The sequence below is a fragment of the Lissotriton vulgaris genome, chromosome 7, assembly GCF_964263255.1.
Source record: "Lissotriton vulgaris chromosome 7, aLisVul1.2, whole genome shotgun sequence".
In the NCBI taxonomy this organism is placed as follows: domain Eukaryota; kingdom Metazoa; phylum Chordata; class Amphibia; order Caudata; family Salamandridae; genus Lissotriton; species Lissotriton vulgaris.
Window position 1 is genome coordinate 664,531,927 of NC_141695.1, and position 15,362 is coordinate 664,547,288.

Sequence of the window (15,362 nt, forward strand, 5' to 3'; positions counted from 1 at the left end):
AACAGTTGAAATGGTGCTGATTTTTGTATCAACTTCAGCGAGGAATGCAACAATGAATCATCATATTGTCGGTGGACCGGCCCAGCATGTTTTCCTATTTGGCAGAGTGAGTCTGGCACAGTGATCAAAGGCTGCACAAAAGGAAATCCAATAAAGTGCATTCTGGAAACCTGTGCATCAGTTACACCTCGAATAACCTTTGACACGACCCATGCAGACAGACACAAACTGTCTGAATCGGAAAGACGTGTCAGTACTTAGCTTCTTCATGTTTGACGTGTGGTGAAAGCGGACGACTGACCTAAAAAGAAGGGAAACACCCGGAGCTTTAAAGACCCATGCCCAGAGACAGATGGAGATCACAGTTAGGAGTTCAGCACACTGCTGTTTTCCACCGTTTCACTCCAAGAAGCAACTTCACTCCATTGCCTCTTTGTCAGTCCTTTGTTTACCAACTGAAAAGTGCGCACATATGCGTGTGTGCTGGCAAACAGCACAGCTCTAGGTGCCTGTTCTTGTGAGGTCGCACTATCTAAAGGGTATCCATTTATCTCTGAATTCGTCCCTGAGCTGCAGACAGCACAGCTCGGAAGCAGTAAGAGGTAACACTACTCACAGTTTTCAAACTGTGCTGTCTGCAGCTCATGCACTAACTCTGTAATCAGAGTTCGATGGTAACACATGAAATAATAAACTTCCAAACGCATTTGGCTCCAGCGTGCCTCCTCGTCGGTTCATGAACAAATGGGAGTGTTAAAAGGACCATCTCCAGTCATGGAATCAAGTGCCAAAGTAGAATGTGATGCTTTGCGTGGAAGTATGTCCGAAATGCAACCACCTAACAGAACTTGAGTTCCCTCTTGATCAAATATGTGGCTTGCTCTTCCTTTGTTGCAAAGCCTCTGTTTTAAGCTTAGAACTACTGTCTTAAGGCTTTATATAGGAGTCACCTGCCGCTGTCTTGCCTTTGCCAAGTACTTGATGAGCTGCAGCCGGAGATTGGTGCCTCCATTGAGGTAGATGAGTGCGTATAAGTGAGGTCGATAGTGGTTGCATGACTTTCTCGATCTAATGGTCCACTCATTGCGGATAATAATCCTGTGTGTACACAGATTGGTGGGACCTGAAATGGGCTAGTTAAGATAACTGTGATCACACGGTGGCCGGCTCTGGGGACCCCCTCCTTTTGCTGGATCCGGCTTGTGATGTATCCATTTGTTGTGGTGTTAGGCCGTCCAGGTAGGCAGCCAGTTCCTTAGGGTCCTTGAAGATGTGTTGTCTTGAATCCTGAATTTGGTTGTGGCTATGAATGAGAACTGTATATTTTTGGACCTTAGCTTGTCGCATAGAGCAAGAAATCCTTTCCTGGTGTCGACCGTGGGCTTTGAGTAATCCTGCGTAAAAATGACCTTGTTGCCTTTCCATGTTATCTGGTGGTTTTTACGAGCAAAGTCAAAGATGGCCTCCGTGAGCTGTGCTCTCAGCAGTCTACAGAGGATAGGCCGCAGAAAATGTGGCCCACTTGGGGCCTGCATGTATACTTCAGTATGTAGACTTCTTATGTAAGAATGTCCCCATTGTATGTCAGACGTAAATATTATGCAATGCAATGCAACTCGCAAGTGCCTGTCCACTATCTCTTCCTTCACCCCTTGCTTTCCTGTCCTATTCTGTCTTCTTTCTGTCTTCTACAATATTAACGGCATGTAAGGGTTAGCTAAAAGTCTTAATGTCAGAAAAGCGATTGGAATAACCCATGCCAACCCTGTAATAGTATTGCTAATGAGATCTTGTTAAAAATCAATGAAGCATGGTGAAATGAAAAAAGAACTACGGTCCTGAAATGTAGTCCTTTGGAAATACGAACAAATGAGCAGCTGGTCTGTTTAAACTTGTATTTGTAGCACATTTTGTTGAGAAAAGGAAGGGCATCCCCAGATCTGCAAAAGTTCTGCACAAGCTACAGTACTTTTGATAAAATCATCAAGAAGAAAAGACGTCTTTACACTTAATATTATTACATTTTATTGCACATACCCAGCCAACCCAGTCAACAGAATCAAATTGAGTGAGGCATGGAGCATTTTCTGCCTCAGGAAACGTGAGCAATGCTATTGATTGAGAAAAACACACTAGCTCATAAACAAGCATGGCAGGTGTAGAATTTACTGGAAGAGGTAAAGCAATATATGTCCAGGTCGCAAAGATGAAATCCTTTCCGCAGGGGACATCTCGTAAAGATGCCCTAAAACCCCATCCCAGAATTACCTAAGCAAATGAACTGATGGGGTTCCTCCAGTAGTTGTAATGAGGTGTTATGTGTGGGACCTCTAGGCTAAATGACACATGTAAAGGATAACTTTTTGGCGACATCTGTCTTCAGTCGCTGCACCTTACTACTTAGATTTAATTTTTACTCAAGTATTACTGGGGTGACAAGGGTACAGAGATGATAGAAGCCATCATTCAAGTGGGGAGGATGTGGCCACATCAACCGTAAAATTCTCTGCGATGACAGCAAAAGCTGATGGCCTTAATTCAGCTTTCTTACTGCAAATTATATGCACAGTCAGCCTTCAAGTGAGGGATTAGATCAGGGATAGAGGCCTTGCCTTTACCCAGGGCTGGGAGTAGGATAGCGCTTGACATGATGCCAGGCCACCATCACTATGACACTCATTGAGGTGTGCATATATTTGTCCGTTTGTCAGTGTGTGCATGTGTCGATCCATATGTGTGTATTACATGTGTTTCCTTGTGTGGGGCAATAGAGACATATCATGACAGGGCTACTCTATGGTGGTATGAGCACCGCATGGCAAGGCAAACGAAGAGAAGATGCACTTATTGCTGCGTAGCTGGCATAAATGGAACCGGAGCGCTCCATGGCATACCTGTGACATGGGGGAACAAGGGTAAAAAGTGGCATGGCTGTCATGTGGCATAAACAGGCACTTAAAGGCATGGCTGGATTGCTGGTAACCCTGGACCATTATTGCATGGCCACAGTATGAGGGAAAGAGGCACATCATGTCATGGGTGGCATACGGGAAATCATGTCCAGACTGAATATGAACGGACGGGTGCACACAATGAAAGAGCTGGAATATGATCGGAATAGTGATACACAATGGCACAGCTGGAATCTTAAGGGTGACGCTTGATGACGTGGTTGTAATTGTAATTGTAATGGGCATTTATAGAGCGCTGCTACCACTCCAAGGAGTATCTTGGCGCTTACACAGCCCAGATGGAAGGGTTGGATAGGGAAAGAAGTCCAGTTTTTTAAACACAGCCTCTACACTAGGGTTCTACACATTGAGTCAGGCATGGAGAAAATCCAGGTTTTCAGTGCCTTCCTGAAAGGGGCCTCTTGGGAAAAAGAACGCAAGGGAAGGGGAAGTTTATTCCAGGCCTTAGTTCCCAGTACAAAGATGGATTTGCCACCCTTTGTAGCCAGTTTAAAGCGGGGAATAGTAAGTAAATTCTGACTGGCAGATCTTAGGCAGCGTGCTGGGTAGTATCTTTTGAACCCCCTTCGTAAATAGGTCGGGCCACGTTGATGGAAGGCTCTAAAAGTAATCAGGAGAAGTTTAAACAAAATTCTCTTTCCTATTGGCAGCCAGTGTAAGGTATTTAGAGCTGCAGAGGCAGATGATCTGCGGGGCAGACGCAGTACGAGGCGGGCAGCCGCGTTTTGGATCATCTGCAATTTGTGGAGCACGATTTTATTTGCTCCAGCATAGAGTCCATTGCAGTAATCTAGCCTGGAATTTATTAAGGCCACTGCGACTGTATTCCTCGCCGAAAGGGGAAGGAGGTCAAAAAATTTCCTAAGTGCTTTGATAATTTGAAAGCACATACCTGCCACTGCTACAGCCTGAGGTTTGAAGGATAGGCAGTTGTCAAACTTTATGCCTAGGTTACGGGCGGATGCAATTGTGTTAGGTGGAGCTTCTGCAAAGTGAAACTGAAAGGCATGAGTGGCAAATGGGGAGAAAGGATGCATGCCATGCCACAAGCTGGCTTATGTGTGAATTGGGCACATCATGTCGTAGCTGGCATATGAGAGAACCAGGTTTGCATTGTGGGGATGAGAGACTCCCAATGGTATAGCTACAATGTTGGGAATCAGTAGTCTATATGTGTACCTGGAAGATGAAGAAATGAGCAAGCATAACACTGTAAGTAAATGGAGAAAATGCACACCATGGCATGGCTAGTATATGTGGGGGACAGAGGCACATCATAGCATCTGGTATGTGAGACATTTGTAGATCTGGATGGTGATAGAAGATGCCTTTCTATCCTATATTCTGTAGTAAGGACAATGCAATGATATGGAACAGGTGGGCACCTGCCTTCAATGCAGGCTTCTAAGACCAAATGTGGGAAAGGATATTAGAACGTATTAAACAGGCATTGGTCTTAATTACCTACATAGGACAGATAATACATCTGATGTACTACACAGAAGGAAGACTTAAATCTAAGATGAATAACAAGTGCTGGGAAATTAGAGTGATTGTTTCCAAAAGTTATGGAATTGTGGATGTACACATAATTCTCAGAGATGGTATTCACTCAGGTGGAAGAATATAAAGTCAGTTAAGTGCTGTTATGCTGCAGGTATTATCTGAAGGAAGCATTCCGAGAAGGACTGGAAGGGAACAGGGAGTCCAGTTAGTTAGCTTTGCTTTTCTACTCACAAAATACGATTTCTAGTCTGATTGGTGCATGGCTTAACCAGATAATTTAAGGAAAACAAAGGTCCTAAACTAAGCAAAATCACACATTGATACTACATAGACCACAATAGGCTGCTATATATTCTTTCCTTGTCCAGCCGGACAGGGAATTTATTAATCAAATCAAGTGTTAAGAGTTTAGATACATTTGGCAACAAACATTTTATTGCAGTGAGGCACAGTCCTGTACTGTACTGAAAAAGTAAGCGCAAATAGAAAGAAAGGTAGTAGAAAGGAAAGGTACTTCAGGCAAAGAAAGTGAACCATCTGGGCACTGTTTGAAATCAATGTTATCAGTGTTTCCCAGAGTAGCACATACAAACATTAATGTACAATGGTTAAACGTATGTCTACTAGAAGGAGTCGACGTTTCGATCCTGTGCTCTAGTTACAAGGGGATCATCTTCAGGACTTAAGAGCTCGTGTGGCTCGGTTCCTGGAGACGCAGGGCGTGTGGTAACGCTGGTGCCTTGGCTCAATAAGATTATAAACTATCGGTTTTCCGGGTTGTGACAGTCGTGGAGGCAACGCGGGCTGACTGGCCTTTGGTTGAGAAACGGTCGATGAGTTCAAAACGATCCGCAATTGTTAGAACGATGTCTAGATTCAAACGGACCGCAGTGCGGGTCCGCTGCCGCTTCCGCGCTTGATGTGGATATAGCAGCCTATTGTGGTCTATATAGTATCAATGTGTGATTTTGCTTAGCTTAGGACCTTTATTTTCCTTAAATTAACTGTTACCCATGGTCCATAGCTACCTATTGGGTCCCCCTTGTTTACTTAAAAAAATGGCTTAACCAGATAGACATGGAATACATTATTTCAAAAAGAAAACAGTGATTCGTGGGATTCCTGTACAGGAATAGGGTACGCTTCTTGACATGCCCCCATACCTACCCAGCAGACAGACACCCAGTAATGTCTGTACGTGGCAAGACTGCGGGATGGGAACAGCTTTAATGTGAATTATATATCTATCAATTCACCTGTGGCATGAATTCCACATTGGATTAAAGGACCAGGATGCACTGCTTAATGTGCAGCCTGCTGTACAGGAGAACGTGTTATATACGAACCATATGAATACTGAACTCCTGACACTGCTTTTTTGCCAATGAGAAGCTAAATATCCCTCTTTTCCTTTGAACTGTTTAATGATGACCTCAAAAAAATGTATTTGAATTAAAAGTAGACCTTCAACTTCTGCGGTATTTCAAGCATACATCTAATGTATATTGTCTTGGAATAAAACAAAAAATAAAGGAATTCCTTAATCCATTTTCCTAAGAAATGTTAGTCGAGACCTGCAGTTCTCAAACGAGTTAAGTAAAGAGATAAGTAAAGCTCCAGACTCCCAATTTCTATGCATGTTTTTTTCATGGCGAAGGTTGCCTGGGGCCCTTCCTCGAGATCAACTTGTAATTGCCGTGGGGGTGTGGGGGCGGAGGTATTGTGTGGAGGTGGTTTCCTCTGGGATCTCAATTATAAAAATAAATAAACGTGCAACATCACTCATAAACCGTGTATACACAGATACTTGCATCAATAACCCATAATAAATGTATACTTTTAGCAAATGATCCCCAGAATCCTTTCAAGGAAGTGCATATTTTATTTGTCTCATTTCCTCAAATTCGGGTCAAGTTTGCACTCACATTGAAGTCCCAGATGGGCCCCTAATGTTTTACCTGGGAGGCTGCCATGTTCCCTTTCAGAGGCCCTGCAGAATTATTGACGTCACTGTAGCTTTCTGGCATGACACACACTACTCAGAGCACATTTGTTTCCTTAATCATGCCCAGGCCCGCACTGTTTCTTTCTGCTTGTAGCATTTGGATATGCCAACAGGAAGTCAGTGCTAAGCAAAATACTTCCAATATGCAAAATCCCAGTGGCTTAAAACCTGTTAGACTGTGCATGTTCAAAAAGCGTGTTCTTATGTTGCTAATCATACAATTTGTACAAAGAGTATCAGGGGAAGCTTTTCAAAATACATGTACCTATTGTGAAACATATATGAAGGAACTATTTTAAAAGGGTGCATGGTGAGAAGCAAGATATGTGGACACTTAAAAGGGATTTTGGAATATCTTGAATATCGAAACGAGAATGCGATTGTTCAACATACGTCCAGTAGGTTCGATTCATACAAGATTTTCTAGATAACTACTGACTGGTGTACAGCCTTTATCCCATGGTCTTTACTCCACAAGACTTTATGTCACATGCATTTATCACGCAGGTTAGTACCATGCAGGCAGTTGGTACTTCACCATGCGGTACTTCAAGAAGCATGTTTTTAATGGCATAATTATTATGCCTCTTACAAAAAAAGGGATTTAAGAGATCTGGCAGGGGTAAGGTTTGTAGGGGCTTTAAAGTGTTTTAGGGTTTATGAGTGGGTAAGGGTACTGGGTAGTAAGTGTTTTAAAAGACATTTTTAGGATGTAGGATGATTAAGGGTAAGGGGTACGAAGTTTTTACCGTTCATGGATGGGCAGGGGTATGGGGTAGTAAGGGTTTTTTTGTGGGTGAGGGATAGGTAAAGGTACGGGGTAGTAATAGGTTTTTAGGGATCAGGGCTGGGAAAGGGTACAAGTAGTAAATGTTTTAAGATTTTTTTTAAGGTTTAAAGGTGGGTAAACATAAGGGATAGTAAGGAGCCAGTGCTTAATTTGTAAAATAATAAGTGACAGAGCCCTGACCAGAAGGCCACTGCAGCTTGCACCATTCATCGCTGCCAAAACAATTACTAACCATCTCTCTTGCCTACACGTGTGACAGTTCAGATTATTCCAGGGCCCCAAAGATAAAGGAATAGCTGGGGAGGCAGGTATTAGTATTTTTTATGTATATTGTATTTATAAACAACAATTGTTCTGCTCATCTCCAAATTAGATGAGTAGTGCCAACATGTGGCAGACTATCATAAGTGTGGCATTAACAGTTAAGTACCGGTGCCCGGCACCTGAAACCACTGGCTCAAATTAAGCACTGGGAGTACCAGAGTGTTGGAAAGAGAAAGTATATAAATATGTAAACATATTTGAAGAGGAAAATATATATATAATATAATATATATATATTTAGACAAGGGTGAGTACATTTATATATCACGTAAATACAGTCAAATTCCATTTGGCTGGCTTCTGAACTTCCCATGGGAAATTAACTCTTGCTATGTACCTGAAAGACTCCAATCTGGTCTGAAACAAAGCCAGAGTTTTAATCGGATTCGTCCATGAACAAGGTTCAGGGAAATGAACCAAAATACATTGTGTCTGAGGTGTCTCTTTTTACAACTGGACTGAAATAAAGCAATTACACCAGTATCAGGCCTGCGGTTAAAACTCTTGCTATATTGCAGACCAGAGTGGTGTGACAAGTGCATGGTTAGGAAGTTCTTTTTGGAATAGGATTCAGTTAGACTCAACAGTTCCAGCACTGCCACTGAAAGAAGAGCATGCGTAAACCAGAGGTATTGTGGCACATTATAAACATTAAAAGGGTAGACGGATTTTGCAAGTCACAGAGGAGCTCCATGATCATACAGAGGAACAAGCCCAAAGTCCAAGTTCCTTTATAAAGTTATGGAGCTCCAGGGTGACTTGCAATAGCTTTATCATGTACTGCAGGGAGTACATTATCTCATGTAATACATTGTCACACTATCACCTTTCCCACAAACCACTTAAATTCTTGCTGTGCAGCTCTTTCATATGAATGAAAAAGATTGTTTGTAAACATGAACAATAAAAATAGAATTTCTAATGTAAAATAAAACATCAAAAAGCTGTTAGATATTTGTTGCAAGAAGCTATTATATTTAGTTTAATAAAAATCTGGGGGGGTTTGGAAAAAATAAATCGCACTAGCTTGGAATGTGTAGAAACATACAGAAAGATTCTCACTTTTATAAAATTACCCAAGGAGTACAAAAAATAAATAAAAACGATAGCTTAAATATCTACTTTCTGCTTATCACTTTACAGTTAGAAAAACAGAGCAGAAAAAAGCAACATTTCGTTTTTTCATTCTTTAAACGACTGCTTTAATTATGCTCCATGACTTGGCCTCCCTACCCCCGTCGGCTGCTGGCTCTACGTGCAGGGATTGTGACATCAGAACTCAACTGTAATATGTTATTACAGATGAGTTCTGTTTTTTTTTCTAAATTGGAAAATGCCTTCTCCTACTGGCAAGTACACTGTGGGATTTTATGGGCATTTTTCATGCTTAATAAGAGCATGTGTGCAAACAGAGTGTGGAAACCTATTGGGAAGGTTCAGTTATAACCTTCCCTCTCCTTCTAAACACACTCATATTTTAGCTTCTACTCTTAAACTTACAACTGCAAACAAAGTGCAGTACTTACAGGATAAGTGAAATATGTGAACATTTCCCCCGAGTGTATGTGATATTTGAGTCGAAAATGGAACAGCAGAGCTTATTAAGTAGTTCTGAGATTGTTACACTTTCTGAAGCACCTCTACATTTCTAATGCACAAACTCTAATTACATTTGGCACCGGTTCCTATTCTCCTTCATGTGGTGCACTGTTTCTTGTTGCTGCATTGCAAGGAAACACTTTGATCATGACGTTCAGAGCCCTGAGTATCATTCTAAAAATACTAAAACGTCTCGCTGAAGTAATGGTGCAATTGAGGTTCACAGGAAATGACATAGACTTTTCATGAATTTGCAGAATATCTTTGGAACGCCCAGGTGGCTTCTAAGAAGAGTTCTGATCTGGTGCGCTCAAGATCTAAGATGAAGAACAGAAGAAAGAATAACGATGGTACTTTCAGTACATGTGCTAAATACTTATTGTACCACGGGTTTGTTGCCAGCAGTGTTTGTTTACTTTACACAGCATGTTATTTGCACGTAGTATGAGATGTGTTCTCAGTAAACAAGAGTTTAAGTCTACGGTTAGTTGCTGCTCTGAAAGAATGGGATTACCACGCACCCTGCATTGAAGATGTGTACAAAATCAGGAATGTAAATGTGATGGCTGACAGAGTAATAGATCCAGGACTTCGATTCTTTACAAAAGCAGTAAATTAACCAAACTCTTGCATTTGGTGGGAGTGATGGGACCATGTTTCAATACTAAAATAGACATCAAAACAATGTATTTGATCCAGTTCCGCAAAATTGTAATAATCTGAGTACATAAACTGTAACAAACCAAAACTGAGAGGTTTGTGGCTCCTTTATAAGACTGAAAACATGCCTTCAGGAGACATGAGGGGCAATTATCCACGACATTCTTGTATAAAAACGGATTTTAGACATGGTGCTCATGTATCATGGGTTTAGACATGCTCAAACATTTAAAAACATAGGCCCAGCTTAGGAACACGCTCCTTCCATATCCTCAAACCTTCTGAAGAGCACCCCACTCCCCCCTTAGTGACAACTGCGCAGTACCTACCATGGGTGTCCATAGTCCATTTCAGCACAGTCTGTTCGGTGTGATGTGCAGTCAGGACTGGGCCATCATGTCGCAAAGTTCACGCGGACGCCTTGTTTCTGAAGAGGAAAAAAAACAAAAGATGAAAAGTGGCCGTGGATGGTCGGGCATCTGTACAGTACGGCTCCACCCTGCTGAAACACACACCACCTAGAAAAATATTGTGGAAGAACTCAGCTCACTAAGGTTTCATTTTGCAAACATTGCTTTTCTCTGAAGTGACTCCAGATGCGAGGCAATTGAGAGAGAAAGGCCCCTCCCTTAACACTGCCCCTTTGCCTGGCAGTATTTATTTTCTGTTTCCAGCCCCGGGCGCATTTTTGCCATCTGAGTTCTTGTAGCTATGGGGATCTTGCAAAGGAAGCTCCCGGCCGGGGTTAACCTCACGTTAACAGGAGCAGCTTGTTGTGACTGCAGCTGCGGCAAGATGGTAGGTTCATTAGCCTCGGCCGGGGATCCGGGGAGTAAACAGCTCAGTGGCTGCCTCGGCCTGAGGCAGGGCAGACCCTGGAAACTGCCGCTTCTGACGACAGCATCTGCTAAACCCCAGCCACGTCCGCTAACACTAACAGCACGCATAGTTAAGCGTCTAGTTTCACGCAATAGCACTTCAGTGTGGAACTCTTTGCTGTGTTTGGAACGTAGGCATTCTTCACTGCGACTCTTAGCTCGGACTGCTAAACAATGAGCAGAAAGTGCAAACAGTTCATTTTACCTGCTTCCCGCGTGAATGCAGATCTCGAACATGGAAAAACGGGTTCAATGAAAAAAGATGATAGGCTCCAAAGGTAATTTTATACACCAATGCCCTATCCCGAATAATTCATATCGCCATGAAGTTAATGAAGAATACCTATACATATGTTATTTAATCTAAACCAAAATACTAAAATCCAAAAGGGCCGTGATATCTAAAACCCTAATTTTTATTTTTTTTCGGTGGGGGTAGGGGGGTTAACCCTCTATTCACGGTTACTTTTTTTCAGAAAATGTCCTCCTAAAATTCCTTTACCCCGTTTCCTCTTCTTTTTCTCATTTCTTTGCTAAACTGCCTTTAGCTCTATTTCTCCTGACCATACACGTCAATATTATACACAAGCAAACATAGCCAGGCATTTATGTTTTATGGTCTGAAGCAATTCAATAAGGTTATTTATATGTAAATGTATCAGATTATATCACATAGAACATTTAAATAAAACCATGTTAAAGTATAGACAAACAATTTCTCATCGCATAGTTTAAAAATCTGATGGTCACATACATTTAAGAAGACCACTCTATATTATGTTTCATCTATTCTACGATCGGTGGTCACTGGATAGGGTACCAGGTGTAACATGTTACCCTGCGTATCTCAATTACGTAGTTTAGAATTGTTGCACAAACAATGCCAGTTTAAATGTCATGCTCTAGGTCTCTGGTACAAATGAGGTCTGGACACACTATAATTGAGAGATATATGTGTATTTATTCAAATGTCAGCATTTGCAGCCAGCTGGAGATAATTCAATATGCAGAAGGAATTTAATATCACCAATAATTCATATTCATTCTAGAAAATGTGGCTGACCTTTTCTCTGCTAGGGAAAAGGTCCAGTCTCCATGAATCACCAGCTAGGATGTTCGAGGCCAAGCAATCTCATTTTCTGAGCACAGTATATTTAAAACAGGACGTGTCACTGAGTGCACTGCATGAACAGTGATTAACAATGTACATCTTAGTAATTCCCGAGAATCACAGACACCTGTAAACTGATAGCGATAGCTAACAGGACAAGTGACTTGTTGGGGAGTTTATTAACAAGACAAGTTATATCAGGCTATATGGAACACCTCCAAAAGTAGCTGGTCCCAACAAAGACCCTATAGGAACCCATTCTGGACACTACTCTCCCACTACTTACACTTGAACCAGAAGAAACGTAACGACTCTCCTAGCCAATCAGTAATTCCAAATTTGATAACTTTGCAACCACAGCCTTCTCCCAAGACACTAACTGTATAATTCAGTGTTCTTACATTTGTCCTCACCCACTAACCCATGTAGCTTTTATATATATATATATATATATTATATATATATATATATATATATATATATATAGATATCGTTTCATGCTAGTATGGCACCCTCTGCTGAGACTGCACATGCTAGACAATTTTTTTTTAAAAACGGAAGCTTAAATTAGGATAGTCACAGAAAACAGCAATGCTTGTCATTGGAATATATCAAAAGTAATCCCTTTCTCTAGGGACCGGACCAGCGATATCAGCAAATGTAGCGCAAGGTGAGGACAGCAAACCTATACAATGCCTGGAGCTGGCACTGTCCCTCACACATCCAGGTTAGCGCGTGTGGGTATGTTGTTTACGCGTGGGTGCGCGCGGCTGTGCGTGTGAAGGACGTGGTACCGCACGTCAAACGTCGCCAGAGATTGAAAAGTACATTTTATATCGCAAAACATTGAAACAAACACAAGAGGCGACACATATTGTTTAACCCATCTCCCCCGACCCCACTGCCGGCGCCTCTCTTGCTCAAAGGGCAGTGTGGTGGTGCAGTCCTGACTCCTGAACTATAGGGAATCAGAACCGAAGGCACGAGGGTGTCCATCGGAGCCCATAAACCCCATGCGAGAGACAGCTCTGACATGCATGCTCGTAAAACGGTAAAAAGGTGTTTTTTATCAAAAACCTCTTCTCAACTTCTGCCATTAAATTTTAAAATGACGACACCTCCCCGAGCAAAGCTTAAGTGCAGAGCACGCGAAACGACGATTCCTCTTAGTAATCTCCAAGATGCAATGCCAGTGCCACACTGCCGCTGTCTTCTCACGGTAAGAAAACAAACTTTGTAATCTCGCTATTGAAACACTGGGGCGACATTCACCGTGAATGATTCCCCTGTACAAATATCATCCACTACGTGGTCGCTAGCCTAAAACCTACCTTTGTACTTTAACACACCACCCTCTCTCTTTCCCCCTTTATCGTTGTTAGTCTTTAAACACATTTCATATGATCTGAAAAGAAAACGCTAGCCTGCTATTAGTCTTCCACTCCGCCGGCGGACGGAGAGTTTAGGACCGCACCGCAGCCCACTTGTTCGTCTTCCCCAAGGATTCCCCCTCTGCTGCCATTCCGCCAGCTCCGTGCTTACCTTTCTGAGGCCAGAAGGGAACTAAAGCAGACACTTGCACAGCAGGAACATGTGAGGGGATGCAAATCACTGCCAGGGACTGTCTGCAAAGTGCGAAACATGACTTGAGACTCTTTAGGCACCGGAGGAAATGTGTTGACTGGCTACAGCAGTGAAGTTTAGGCTGCCTCGCCGTGTATATTTGGAACTAGGCACCTTTCACCGTTTCTTTAAAATATTGTTTTTTGTTCTTTAGGATTCATACAATTTTCATGGCATGCAAAACTCTTTTCTTGTGACATAGTTGCATATATTAGCAGTTTGAGAGTATCTAGGCACAGCACCTATCATTGTACTATAGTGGAATTTATACAGCATTTTATATACCCCCTTGGGAGGCATAAATCTCTTTTCGATGGTTAATTAAGTAACTATTCCCTATGCATCTTTATGCAGAGCTTCATAATCCTGATGAAGTCATAAAGGACACTGATTTTCAGTGGGTTTCTGGGCGCCTTCAAGGTGCATAAAGAGTGATGCTGGTATTTTGGCCTCTGGAAAAGTTGGGTGCAATGCATAAGGTTTGGGGGCAGGGTAAAACATACGGGTGGTTGATGCAAAGGGCATTAAAAGAGATGTTATTGATGATATTAGAATAGTCTGCATATTATTATGCTATTTTGTGCCGTGTGTAGTGGCTTGTAATATGTAAATTGGAACCCTTCTGGACCCTGATGGAGTCCATAGAATGATGTAATAGTTTAGGTGTGTCTGGATGTGGTTAATAAAGTTGATGACGCAATGCTCATAGTTAACGGTTGCACTCTGAAGAATAAAGTCGTGCTCTGCAGAGCTCTGTGTGTGGCATAGCCCTTTGCATGGGACCAGGTTAGGGAGGAAGTAGGGCTCGAGTCGGGGTACCACGCGGGTGGACTGCGTCCCCCCACTTATTTTACCGGGTTTTTACTGGGTGGACACCGTCCCCCCTGCCCAAAAGATGGAGCCGGTACCCGAGTCTGCACCTGCGTGCGAATGATAGCCTTTCAAATGCACCCGAGGCTCAGATTAAATCTCCCCTTCCACCTTGCGCCCTCCCCTTGCCAGTCTTTCTCAGAGCACAGCCGAGGTTACAAGGCTTCAAGGAGCTTCACTGTCTACATGCCGAGCATGTCACTCCCAGGGACCCCGACAGATGCCCGTTGTGCCTATGGCCCGAGTCTGTAATAACCGTGTAATCCGAGGAATGGGTCCTGTGTAAAGTGTGTTCTTGTGTTTTGAGTGACTGCCACTTATTGCAGCATTATACCTCTACTTGTATCTTGTATGTATTCACGCATTTCCGACGGAGACTGGGTAATTTCGTGACGTCACTTCCGGTGACACCACCTAACTTGGAGTGTCCCCCCACTTCTTTTTTTCGGACTTGTGCCTGGGAGGAAGCTACAACTGGCGATGAGTTAGGAGATCTGCAACCGAAAGTAACAAGAGTGCTCTCCGTGAGAGTTTGCCAAGGCCCTGCAAACTGCTTATTCATGCCTTGTGCGCCTCATTTTAAGGGAAGCAGTTGACAGTTAGCACATGTGGAGCCAATGTGCCACTTCAGCCAGTGCAAGGCTTTCGAGGGAAGCGAAGGCCCTACAGAAAGATCAGTCACAGTCGGCCCAAAACCTGCTGGTAAGAAGAGGTACTGTGCCGCAACATAGCATAGAGCCAACGTACATACAGTACAATAGTGCTAAAGGCAGCGACAACCAGATACAGAGAAGGACAGATGGCTGCAATAGTCAGGTGCAGAATCAGCATCAAAGCAGAAGTCAAGTCCCACGAAAAGCTAGGAACGATACAGAAGAGTCAGAACAAAGGTGAACCTATGCAGAATACAATGCCGCCACTCACTGACAAAGATAAACAAGCATTGTCAAAAGCAATAGGTTTCACCTAAGCAAGAGCTATAGGCATTGTCAATGATTATTTAGAAAGGTTGCACAACAGCACG

The 15,362-nt window shown here is 42.7% G+C and overlaps 1 protein-coding gene across 1 annotated transcript in view; it reads right to left on the reverse strand.

Annotated features, from left to right (window-relative positions):
• TMEM100 (transmembrane protein 100) overlaps window positions 1–13,408 on the reverse strand; it is a 97,015-nt gene extending 83,607 nt beyond the window's left edge. Inside the window, exons 1-2 of the mRNA XM_086930870.1 lie at window positions 13,388–13,408; window positions 10,186–10,283 (exon numbers count right to left, since the gene is read on the reverse strand). Coding sequence (XP_086786996.1) covers window positions 10,186–10,198 — 13 coding nt within the window. The 5' untranslated portion in view covers window positions 10,199–10,283; window positions 13,388–13,408. The remainder of the gene's footprint in view (window positions 1–10,185; window positions 10,284–13,387) is intronic.
• Window positions 13,409–15,362: the final 1,954 nt, after the last annotated feature.